Source organism: Scardinius erythrophthalmus (assembly GCF_964197995.2).
Source record: "Scardinius erythrophthalmus genome assembly, chromosome: 4".
Classification (NCBI taxonomy): Eukaryota; Metazoa; Chordata; class Actinopteri; order Cypriniformes; family Leuciscidae; genus Scardinius; species Scardinius erythrophthalmus.
The window spans coordinates 2,894,530-2,906,963 of NC_138224.1; the positions used below are offsets into that span (position 1 = coordinate 2,894,530).

The 12,434-nt window shown below is 37.0% G+C and overlaps 1 protein-coding gene across 1 annotated transcript; it reads left to right on the forward strand.

Moving 5' to 3' along the window:
• The first annotated feature begins 2,257 nt into the window (after nucleotides 1–2,257).
• pik3cg (phosphatidylinositol-4,5-bisphosphate 3-kinase, catalytic subunit gamma) lies at nucleotides 2,258–10,786 on the forward strand. The gene is made up of 11 exons (XM_081363565.1): nucleotides 2,258–2,498; nucleotides 3,679–5,672; nucleotides 5,868–5,933; nucleotides 6,013–6,238; nucleotides 6,327–6,430; nucleotides 7,052–7,198; nucleotides 7,296–7,386; nucleotides 7,476–7,606; nucleotides 7,937–8,048; nucleotides 8,759–8,916; nucleotides 9,792–10,786. Exons 2-11 carry the CDS (start codon nucleotides 3,687–3,689, stop codon nucleotides 10,071–10,073), a joined length of 3,303 nt encoding a protein of 1,100 aa, XP_081219691.1. The 5' UTR covers nucleotides 2,258–2,498; nucleotides 3,679–3,686; the 3' UTR covers nucleotides 10,074–10,786.
• Nucleotides 10,787–12,434: the final 1,648 nt, after the last annotated feature.

Below are 12,434 nucleotides of genomic sequence, written 5' to 3' on the forward strand. Positions count from 1 at the left end.
TTTTTTAGACAATTGATTTTTTATTAGAAAGCCCATAACTTTATGTTTTGCTTTACCATTTACTATGATTGTCCTACAATATAATTTTACATGATATAATTATCAATAGACATTGTTTTTTTCATTGTTAAAGTATATGTAACCCCTTTGTTTTACTTTTTATTTTTAAGTGGTGCCATAAAACTAAATTTTTAAAAGATATTTGTGTAAATTATGGAAGTACTATTTGTCATCAAGTGTACTTGCACAAAACTCTATTGGTGTTTTCTTCTTTTTTTATTGGTGAATTTCTTTTCAGGAGACTACCAGTGCACATTTATATATAATTTCATTCTTTGATGTTGATCGTTGAATCTCTATGCAATTTAATTTTAATTTCTGTTTGAGACATGTCAGTGGGATGGTTTTGGTTTATTGTTTTCAAACAAGATAGGCTATCTATGAAGCAATACAGATCATAACTATATAACTATAAAGCTATACAAAAGTGATTTTTAGCCAATATGTTAGTTCAATTTGATCTAGTCAATAAAATTATTGGCATGTTCTGACCAATCTCTGGACGAGCTGATAATGACGTCAAGACAGGGCCCACCACCTCAAACTCAGCCAATCGCAGGGCTGTTATAGCCGCTCTCTGATTGGCCGTGCGAAAGGCTGTGTAAATGACGTCAGTTCTAAAGATCATTGACTGCAGTTTCATATAACCGACAGAGGGGGAGGCGGTGGTAAATAGTAAGATTTCTAATCTAGGTTAAATACCCATTGGCCAGAAAGAAATTAGTAAAATGTGCTCTTTTTTGTTAGTTCTTTTTTTTTTTTTTTTTTAAGTAAAAAGACATAAGACATAGACATAAAAAGTAATATATTAGTAGACTGTCCTGTTGTGTAACAGCAAGGAGCCAGGTGTTATGTAATGATTGTAAAATCTTACATATATGGCTAAATAGTTGCTGAACCAACCAACCAACCAACTCGAAGTTTCTTTCCATATATTCACACTCTCATTCCATAAATTCAAGTTTCATTCCATATATTCACACTCTCATTCCATATATTCACACTCTCATTCCATATATTCACACTCTCATTCCATATATTCACACTCTCATTCCATATATTCAAGTTTCATTCCATATATTCACACTCTCATTCCATAAATTCAAGTTTCATTCCATATATTCACTCTCGCATTCCATAAATTCAAGTTTCATTCCATATATTCACACTCTCATTCCATAAATTCAAGTTTCATTCCATATATTCACACTCTCATTCCATAAATTCAAGTTTCATTCCATATATTCACACTCTCATTCCATATATTCACACTCTCATTCCATATATTCACACTCTCATTCCATATATTCAAGTTTCATTCCATATATTCACACTCTCATTCCATATATTCAAGTTTCATTCCATATATTCACACTCTCATTCCATATATTCACACTCTCATTCCATATATTCACACTCTCATTCCATATATTCACACTCTCATTCCATATATTCAAGTTTCATTCCATATATTCACTCTCGCATTCCATAAATTAAAGTTTCATTCCATATAGGCCTATTTAGTTTCATTCCATATATTCAAGTTTTTAATTCCAGATATACAAGTATCATTCCATTTATTTAGTTTCATTCCATATATTCAAGTTTTTAATTCCATAGGCTATATTCAGTTTCTTTATATTCATACTCTCATTCAATATATTCAAGTTTTATTCCATATTCAGTTTCATTCCATATATTCACACTCTCATATATTCAAGTCTCATTCTGGACTTTCATTCCATATACTCAAACCTCATATAATACATACAATAATTTTCTGAATTATGAATTATGCCATAATATCCAGTATATATATGTGTGTATCAATGTGTGCCCGTCTTGTAACACACCACTAGAGGACACCATTGCACAAATAATGTAGGCGAATAAAATATCTAGCATTGACAAAATGTTAATTGTTGTATTGTTGACATGTAAACAACTAAATAAAAAGTAGTGAAAATAGTGCTATAAAATAGTGATATAATAGTGTTTATAAAATAGTGTTTCTATAAGTGATTGAACTGGAAATCACCTGATTTAAAAATGCATTAACAACTTTTATATTTTAAATATGCATCGCTATGCCATCTAAAACCCTTTTTGTCTATGCAAAAACATATTTGCATGCAAAAAGATATATGCATATTATAAAAAACAGCCTACAACATGTTGTGCATGTGTAAAGTCGAGTGTGAGCAGAAGTGTGTGTCAGGCCAATGGGTGCAGCATCTGAATGCCTGTGATCAGATGGTGAGAGGAGGGGAAACTAACGCGCTTCTGTGACTGACTGACTGTCGCGTTTATTTTGGACTATTAACTGCTGGAATAAGAGCGGTTATACTTGTATGTGGCCTGGATTGAGTTTCACTGCATCCATGTATAAGTATTCACTCGACCGCTTTCAGGGTCTTTGGCTCTGCGTTTGTTGAACGGTGAGTTTTATAATTTTTCCGCTTTTTTCTCGGCAACCTTCCGGCAAAACCGTTACTTCTGAGCTGTCAGTGTTATTACTAGTTTGTCTTGTTATGTTGTGTAACAATGACACTGCACCATAGATACATTACTTGTGTTTCTACTCTAAATACCATACTTGTTAGAGTGTCATTAAAGAAACTTCCGCGTTTGCTGTGCGTTTCTACAACATGGACACGTTTAAAGTTTAGTCTTGCAAACTGGTCGATGTATTAAACCAGAGATTGATTGCAGTGACATTCGGTTTGCGTTATTTGCTTACTTTTCTGCTTCGTCAACATTAGTTGTCTGAAGGGCTTAGCACATTTGTGCTTCCTGCTTTGGTGACTTCCTTTGCATAAAGTGAACGTTTTCTCGTATCAGATTGTATGTTTTATAGTGTAACCCTGTAACAAGTAGAATATATCTAAAGAAATATGTTTATAAATAAAATGCAATTTAATTCTGTACTGAAGACTATAAGTAACATTTTAAGCATATTACACCTGTTCACCTGCTATACCGCTATATGAATGCTGTCCACTGGATTTTTTTTTTTCTTTGAATATTTTTTTTTTTTTTTTTTTGAGGAAGCTATTTTAGGTGTAATCATTACAGTCATCCATTTGTAAAATATAGTGGTGGTGGTGGCTTATCTGTGTATGAAATTAAAGGAAAAGTTCACCCCAAAATGAAAATGATCCCATGATTTGCTCACCCTCAAGCCATATATATGTGTATATGACTTTCTTCTTTCAGCCAAACACAATCAGAGTTACATTATATAATATCTTGGCTCTTCCCAGCTTTTTTGCCTCGAGTTTTTGAAGCTCTAAAAAGCGCATCTATCATAAAAGTAATCCATACGACTCCAGTGTGTGTTAATAAATGCCTTTTTAAGTGTAGCGATGGGTTTTTGTAAGAAAATATCCACATTTGAACTTTATTAACTAAAATATGAAACTATTTCAAGTGAAACGGATGAAACATAGCAAAGGCCGATGGGTCAGAGGTCACCCTTCCACTGGACTCACTCATGAACGCGCGTAAAGCCTCAAGTGTGGGTAAATTATGGGATAGTTTTAATTTTTGTGTGAACTATTCCTTTAAGCAGTCCTAGTCTATTTTGTGAAAAAACTGCTCTTTCTTTTACCAAATTAGCATTGGTTATGGAACAGCAAGCCAGTGAAGATGAACCGCCAGTAGTTCGTAGAGAGGAAAACAAGAGGAGAAGAAGGAAAATGAAAGCATTTACATCTAACTCAGCTATATCGATGGATCATATACCTGTTGAGTTTATACTTCCCACCATCAACAAAAACACCAAGTCCTCAGACACGCTGCAACTGGAAGTGACTGGAAATTGGACGGTAGAGCAGGTGAAGGTCCAGCTTTGGCACAGAGCAGTCACCACTAAGTTATGCCCTGAGTTTTACCAAAAATACTCTCCGGATCACTGCATCCTACTCTACCAGAAGAAGGGCAACTGGTATGAGATCTACGACAAGCAGCAGGTATTCCAAACCCTTGATTGCATCAGATATTGGAAAGCATTGAGGAAAGAGGTTGGGAAGATTCATCTGGTTGTTAGACCACAACCTGTTGAGGATTCGCTTCAGTACCAACGGTTTCTCAACCACCTAATCGGATACGATGTTACCGATGTAAGCAACGTGCATGACGACGAACTGGAGTTCACACGAAGAAAGCTACTGACCCCTCGGAAAATCGAGCTGTCTGATCGAGATCCCAAACTTTACTCGATGGATCCCTGGATGACTACGAAGCCTCTTCCTGAATACTTGCTGAGCAAAATAAGTAACAATCACATTTTGGTGGTGATACACAAGGATACAACAAGCCAGACCATTAAGGTGTCTATAGATGACACACCTGTCGGGGTTCTTCAGAGCTTCTTCGCCAAGATCACTAACAAGAGAGCACTTTTAGGCATTTCAGAAGACGTCAATGAATCCGATTTTGTCTTGAGGGTTTGTGGACGAGAGGAATACCTATATGGCAACCATTCGATTAAAAATTTCCACTGGATCAGACAGTGTCTTAAAAATGGTGAAGAGATCCATCTGGTTTTAGAGGATCCACCAAACCCAGAACAAGATGTGGTCCAAAAAGAGGACTGGTCTCAAGTCGACGACTGCACTGGAGTCGCCGGGACTCACGAACAACTGACCATCACTGAGAAAGACCACGAGAAGGTGTTCACCATCTCCCTTTGGGACTGCAATCGTAAATTCAGGGTGAAGATCTTGGGGATTGACATACCAGTGCTCCCACGTAATTCAGAGTTGATCGTGTTTGTCGAGGCCAGCATTTTCCACGGACAACAGCTCCTGGCCCTAGAAAGGACAAACTCCAGACCCTTCACAGAGGAGGTGCTGTGGAACACCTGGTTGGAGTTCAACATAAAAATCAAGGATTTGCCCAAAGGTGCCCGACTTAGCCTTCAGGTGTCGTGTGGAAAAGCACAGACTCAAACGTCCAAGGAAAACGACTGCAAAAACAAGAGCCGCTTGCTCTACTATGTCAACCTGTTGCTGGTGGACCACCGTTCCCTGCTCAGACAAGGGGAGTTCATCTTGCACATGTGGAAGATGCCCGAGAAGAATGAAGACCACAGCAGCGTTAACGCAGACAAACTTACGTCCGCAACCAACCCGGACAAGACCAACTCCATGGCTGTCGCTATTCTCCTGGACAAGTACTGCTACCCTGTGGCTCTTCCCAAGAGCAAGGACTCTCCGGACTCGGAAATGGAGGGCGAGAGAGGACAAAGAGAGATGCCCAACCATCTGCGCAAACAGTTCGAGCAGATTATTGCTACCGACCCCTTGCATCCACTCACCTCCGAAGATAAAGAACTACTCTGGCACTTCCGGCAGGAGTGCATGAGGGATCCCAAAGCATATCCAAAGTTTCTTTCCTCCGTTAAGTGGGGGAAACAAGAGGCTGTGGGGATTACACACTGTCTCCTGGAGAGGAGCAACGTATGGGACCGAAGCTCGCTTGATGTGGGTTTGGCTTTACAGTTACTGGACTGCCACTTCTCTGATGAAAACGTGCGCTCTTTGGCCGTCCGGAAGTTGGAGACTCTTGGGGATGATGATGTCCTTCGGTACCTCCTGCAGCTTGTTCAGGTGAGCCTCGGGTGATAACTTACAACACACACCATGGTTGGTTTTGCATATCATAACTCAACATGAACAAAGGAACTTCAGCTAGCTATTAAAATCAGCAAGGGAATATTTACATAAAATGAATCACCCAACTGTATGATTGATAACAGTATAATGTGAAGTGTGCAACTTGGTTATTTGTTTTTTGTTTTGTAGGCTGTGAAATTTGAGCCGTACCATGACAGCGCACTTGCCAGGTTCCTCCTCAAACGTGCACTTAGAGTAAGTCAGAAGTTCATCCGACTGCAGTTTTTAAAAATGTTTTCGGTTTAACATCCCAACTCTTTCGACTCCTTCACAGAGCAAGCGCATCGGCCATTTCTTGTTCTGGTTCCTGCGTAGTGAAATCGCTCAATCCATGCACTATCAGCAGAGGTATGCCGTAATTCTGGAAGCTTATCTCCGTGGTTGTGGTGAAGCCATGTTGCAGGACTTCAGGAAGCAGGTGGAGATCACAGAGGCCTTGCAAAAAGTCACTCGTGAGATTAAGCAAATGTCTGCTGAAAAGTATGACGTTTCCCCACAAGGTGATGACTACAGCCAGTATTTGTCTCTAGTGTATTGCAATAGGCCAACTCAGTTCATTTTATATCTAATGTGGTGGGAACACTGTAGTTGTTACTCAGCTGCGCCAGAAACTGGAAGGTCTGCAGATATCAGGATTGCCGGACAGCTTTAAAGTACCTTACGACCCGGGGCTACGGGCAGGGGCACTTGTGGTACGTAAAACTATACAGGCATCTTCCATTTTAGTGTCTACTGACATACAGTGCTTCTAGTTTTAAAGGAATATATAAGGTTCAATACAAGTTCGACAGCATTTGCAGCTAAATATTGATCACCACAATATATAATTTTGACTTCGTCCCTTTGAAAAACATCACAAATCAACATTACAGTCAGGCACTTGCAATGGAAATGAATGAGACTGATTTTTGGAGGATTTAAAAGCAGAAATGTGAAGATTCTAATGTTATAAATAAAATAAAAAACATTAATTCTCTGTTAAATATTGTATTAGTGCATTTTAGGGTTTATTACATTGCATTGTCATGGCAATGAAATTGCATATAACTTTACTGTGCTCTTTTTAACTCTAAAATCATGTTAACATGCACATTGTTTATGTTTTGTGGGTATACTATTGAATATTTAAAACGTTTACTATAATCGGCCCCATTGACTTCCATTGTAAGTGTGTTACTGCAAAAAAGGAGTAACTTTAACTTGTAATGAACATAATATCCTGTAAAGGCATCAATAAATATACTAAGACCCAGTTTCTAAATTAATAGCCTTAGATAATGCACCCATTAAACAATGCACCATATTAATTGTAGATTGAACAATGCAAAGTGATGGCATCCAAGAAGAAACCCTTATGGCTTCAGTTCAAGCGAGCCGACCCAACCACCTTGTCGAGTGACACAATTGGAGTCATCTTTAAAGACGGGGATGACCTTCGCCAGGACATGCTGATATTACAGGTAGACATGATCATTTAAATGCATGCTAGAAGTCATCATCACCCACATTACCAACACTGTCTTGCAAATATACCTTTTTTTCCTTTCTTTCTTTCAGATTTTACTAATAATGGAGTCTATCTGGGAGCTGGAATCCTTGGATCTTTCCTTGTTACCATACGGCTGCATTTCCACTGGAAATAAAATTGGTAACGTTTGATGTGTTTTTAAAGTTTTTCCAAACACTTTCCAAACAACATAACATTCTTGAACAATATAAGGACTTCTCCTCTTCTAGGAATGATTGAAATAGTGAAGGATGCCACTACTATTGCTAACATTCAGCAAAGCACTGTTGGGAACACCGGAGCTTTTAAAGACGAAATCCTCAGCCAATGGCTCACTGAAAAGTGTGTCAGTGAGGACAAGGTATGTTCTTATTTCCACTTGAACCGTTTTATTTGCTAAAGAGGAAGGAAACGCCTCACTTCCTGGAGTCTTGGTTTGAGGGCGTCTGCCTTTGTGTAGACCAGACATTGCACCTACACACATCCAGTATGCTATTTTTAAACAAGCTCTCTTGACTCATATACCAACACCTGCGAGTTTGGTCAAGTTCAGTGAGGTTAGATCATACGTCACACATTTGCCTCACTTGTTTGCATGTTTGTATTTGCTTGATGCAAATGTGCAAAAAGTCAGGCATTGGTGATATGTCATGTTTGTGCATTTCTTTCCATCCCCACACCACCTCTTTAGCACCAGCAAGCTGTTGAACGCTTTGTGTTCTCCTGTGGAGGGTATTGTGTGGCAACTTATGTCCTGGGCATTGGTGATCGTCACAATGACAACATAATGATCACAGAGTCAGGTAATTATTGGTATTACAGTAACCTCTCGGCTAGAATACTGCCGTTTAAAGGACTATTCCAGGTTCAAGTTTAGGTGGATCAACAGCATTTGTGGCATAATGTTGATTACAACTAAAAACACAGGTTTTAACAGGGGGATTGCCACGTTTTAAAACCTGCAAAAATTGGCCCCCATTCGCTTGCATTATAAGTTCCTCACCTTAAAGGGACAGTTCACCCAAAAATGTCTCGTTTAGACCCTTTTTTCTTTTAAAAAGCAGATATCAAGGTTAAAGGGATAGTTCACCTAAACATTTAAATTCTGTCATCATTTACTCAGCCTCAAGTTGTTCCAAACCTGTAAGAATTTATGTGTTGGAAAAATGGGAAATGGGAAAAAAATACTATGGAAGTCAATGTTTGCTTACCCATATTCTTCAAAAAAAAAATCTTCTTTTGTGTTCAACAGAAGAAAGAAACTCATATAGGTTTGGAACAACTTGAGTAAATTATGATATAATTTAAATTTATTTTTGGGTGAAACATCCGTTTAACCTTAATATCTGCTTTTTAAAAGAAAACAAGTCTAAATTATTAATATATTTTTTTGTGCTAGGTAAAATCATGCAGCAAACACTGGTGTTTGAGTTTAACTTGTATTGAAGCCTGAATATTCCTTCGGTCAATAATCACTTCAAGGAACAATAACAAAATGTATGTTTTCCACCAGGAAACCTCTTTCACATTGACTTCGGACACATACTTGGAAACTACAAGAGTTTCTTGGGGATAAGCAAGGAGCGAGTTCCCTTTGTGCTAACTCCTGATTTCCTCTACTTGATGGGCACAACAGGAAAAAAGAGCAGCACACATTTTCTCCAATTTCAGGTAGACTCTTACGCTCTTAATATTTCACGAACCAAATGATTCGTTACAATGTATTTCGACGGTCCACTTTAGACACTCTACTAACTACAAGTAACTTTGCAACTACATGTCAACTAACTCTCATTAGAGTATTAGTAGACTGTTAGGTTAGGGTTCGGGTTAGTAGAATAAGTTGACATGAAGTTCCAATGTTACTTACAGTCAGTAGAATATCTTTTTAAGAGCAGCACAATAAAGTAGGGGTGTAACAATATATCGTGACACAATATATCGCAATACAAAAATGCAACTATGTATCGTGGATAGTGACAATATATATATTGTGTATAGTTCAAGTTTTCAGAGTTTTAGTGTCAAACTACTATATATAATGTTGAATATAATGTATAATAATGCAATGGGGGAATATCTGTGTGTCCTGATAATGGCAAATGTCTGATGTTACCAGTAAAAAGTGCTACATTATTTTAAATATATCTAGTCAGTGAGAGAGTACAAGCATATTCGTCCAAAATAATTCTGTATTTTCAGCTTCAGAATCATGAATTTGTTGTTCTGGTGTCTCTATTGTCCTGTGCATTTTCCAGCACCAAGTCCAAACCTATTTATTTACACAAACAATGTAATATCAAATTCAGCATTTTAATCAACAGTACATTTTTTCGTTACCTTTATATCATATGTCTTGGAGTATCGCAATAATATCGTATTGTGAGTTCAGTATCGTGATATGTATCGAATCGTGACATGAGAGTATGGTTACACCCCTAAAATAAAGTGTTAGCAGACTAATACTAATACTCTAATGAGAGTTACTTGATATGTAGTTGTGGGGTTTCCGCTGTGACTAAACATAAACTTCCTCATAAACGCAGAATGTTTGCCTGAGGGCCTATCTGGCTCTGAGACACCACACCAACCTGCTGATCATCCTGTTCTCCATGATGCTGATGACCGGCATGCCTCAGCTGACCAGCAAGGAGGACATCGAGTACATACGGGAGGCGCTGACGGTCGGATGCTCGGAGGACGAGGCCAAACAACACTTCTTGGACCAAATCGAGATCTGTCGAGACAAGGGTTGGACGGTGCAGTTCAACTGGTTCCTACACTTGGTGCTAGGCATTAAACAAGGTGTGGAGAAGCGTTCAGCTTGAAGACATACAGCACAGCCACTTCATGAAGTAAATCAGTGTCTTCGTTTTAAAAAAAGTGAGGATATTTTTAAGTGTTTAGTTATTACTTTTAGCTTTTTTAGCTTTTTATAAACCTAAATTATATTCTTATTTAATGCATGCATGTCATGCATTGCTTTGTTTTCTTAATGCAGTCTTGATATCATCTTGCACTGCAACACAATACATTTTTTGTTTGATTTAGAGATTGGGTCATTTTAAATGGCCATAATAAAGCTGTAAATAGGAGAAGCGCTGGTATTCTGTTAATCTTGCATCTGCATACATTTCGAAATGGAGCACCAAGTCTTTTTTTTTTGCTTTTTCTGGTTGATACAAAAATGGTTTTGGATTTTATACTGACATCATGCAATTTGTTTTACTAATGTCATGGTTTAAATGCCTTATTCACATTTATTTGTCACCATTTATTAATTTATTATGACTGTTGTCTGGTCATGTGATGTAGAGCAAAACTGCTTTTTCTAGAAAAAAAAATATTATTAAAAATAATAAAAAATAAAGAGGCAGTGGAGACTTTATTGATGATAATCATTATTACTAACTGTATTCTTTAGTTTAATATCTAACCCGCAAGATCACTTCTTTAATGTATGGACTACCTAACTACCTACATGTCAACATGATTTTTTTTTTTTTTTTGACATATAATTAACTTAATTAAAATGCTTTGTAAATAAACAGTGTCAAATTACTTCTTTAATCTGAAAGCATGAAATACCCAGATGACTTTATGCAGTGGAGCACAGAAGATATTTTGACTATCTATCTATACAATTAAAGTCAGTGGGGTCCAAAGTTTTTAGATTCCCATGGACTTTTAATATCTGTACAACAACAGGTGAAATCATTTTCAAAAACTATTATTTTGTGTTCCAAAGAACAAAGTCAGTCATAGAGGTTGGGAATGAGTAAATAATGGTCATATTTTGGGTGAACTATCCCTTACATCATCATGGTGTTTCCAGTGAGATGTTGCCAAACATCACTCAACATGGACAACTGTTGACAGAGGTGAGTTAAGCCTTTCTTTCATGTTGTAATTCCAGTTTTTCCTCCATTCATTGCTAAGAGGAAGAATTTCCTTTCCTCCTGTATTGATTTACCTGCAAGAGAGAGCTAACGTTAGATGTTTCTGTCAGCTCGAGGACTGTGGAGTTTGGGAAAACCGCCTATATTTATTGCACTGTCAACATTCAAGTGCTTAGAATTCAATTGACCATTGATAATACTATAAATTCATAAATTAACGCGTGAATAAACCTTTACATCAGCCTCATGTTGTTGACCTTGAAGTGAACAGCTTTCCTGTTTGTCCGTTGAAGGATCACGTGACGGTCCTTGAACTCATGTAGAGAAACATTTACAACGACGAAAAGCCGCTGATCAAGTTTGACAAAAACACATTTTCACACAGAATGATTCAGTGAATCACATAAAAATATTTTCTCTACGTGTTAAACAGTAATTTTATGTTATGTAATGCTTGCTAACCCAGTTTACAGACCTTATTCAGAGCAGCGCCATAGGCTATGAGGGATAAATAAAAAATATAAAATAAAAGCCTGTATAAAGCCCCTAGATCACTTATAATTTTCCACAGCTTATGTTGTCTGATGTTTATTGTCTAAATTTCTCTTAATGAAATGTTTGCAGTGTTTTCTCTGAAAGAAAATTGTATAACAATGTTATCTAAAAGTTATGAACAAACATTCCTCGAGTTACGTTAATAGGACATTTGTTGAAAGTTATAATGATCTCAAAACATTAGCATAAAAAAATCTAGGTTATACATTGTTCATGGAAGGTTTTTTGTGAAAGCTTTAAAAAATGTCAGTTGAATTAACGTCCGATTATATAATGTTCTAAAGTATCAATCCCAAAAAATTTACAAAAAATGTGTTAGAAAAATGTTCTCAGAATATTTTTGTTAGCTGGGATGTCTTATTGCAATGTTTTTGTAATGTTCAAAATTCCTTAATGGCTCCTAGTGTTTCTGTTGATGCAATTTTTTGGGGTTTTGTCGGTTCTCAGGACTTCCTCTGTTGGTTTGTTTCTTCATGTCTTCATACTTTGATTGCAAAAAAGGCAAGTCATGGTGTGCCACTTCCCCTACATACAATAAGTACAGTCTAAATATCATTATTAGTTTGGAAATAGTGTAATCTTCAAAATGTTGTTCATTTGACCAAATAATCGTGTTGAATAAGCGTAAAGTCTTCCTTTATGTGTGTGAATCTGAATCTAAAGTCACATTTCACCCCAAAACTGAATTCAAAATAACAAACATTAGTTTGTTCGTTTTTGTATTTATTTTTTATT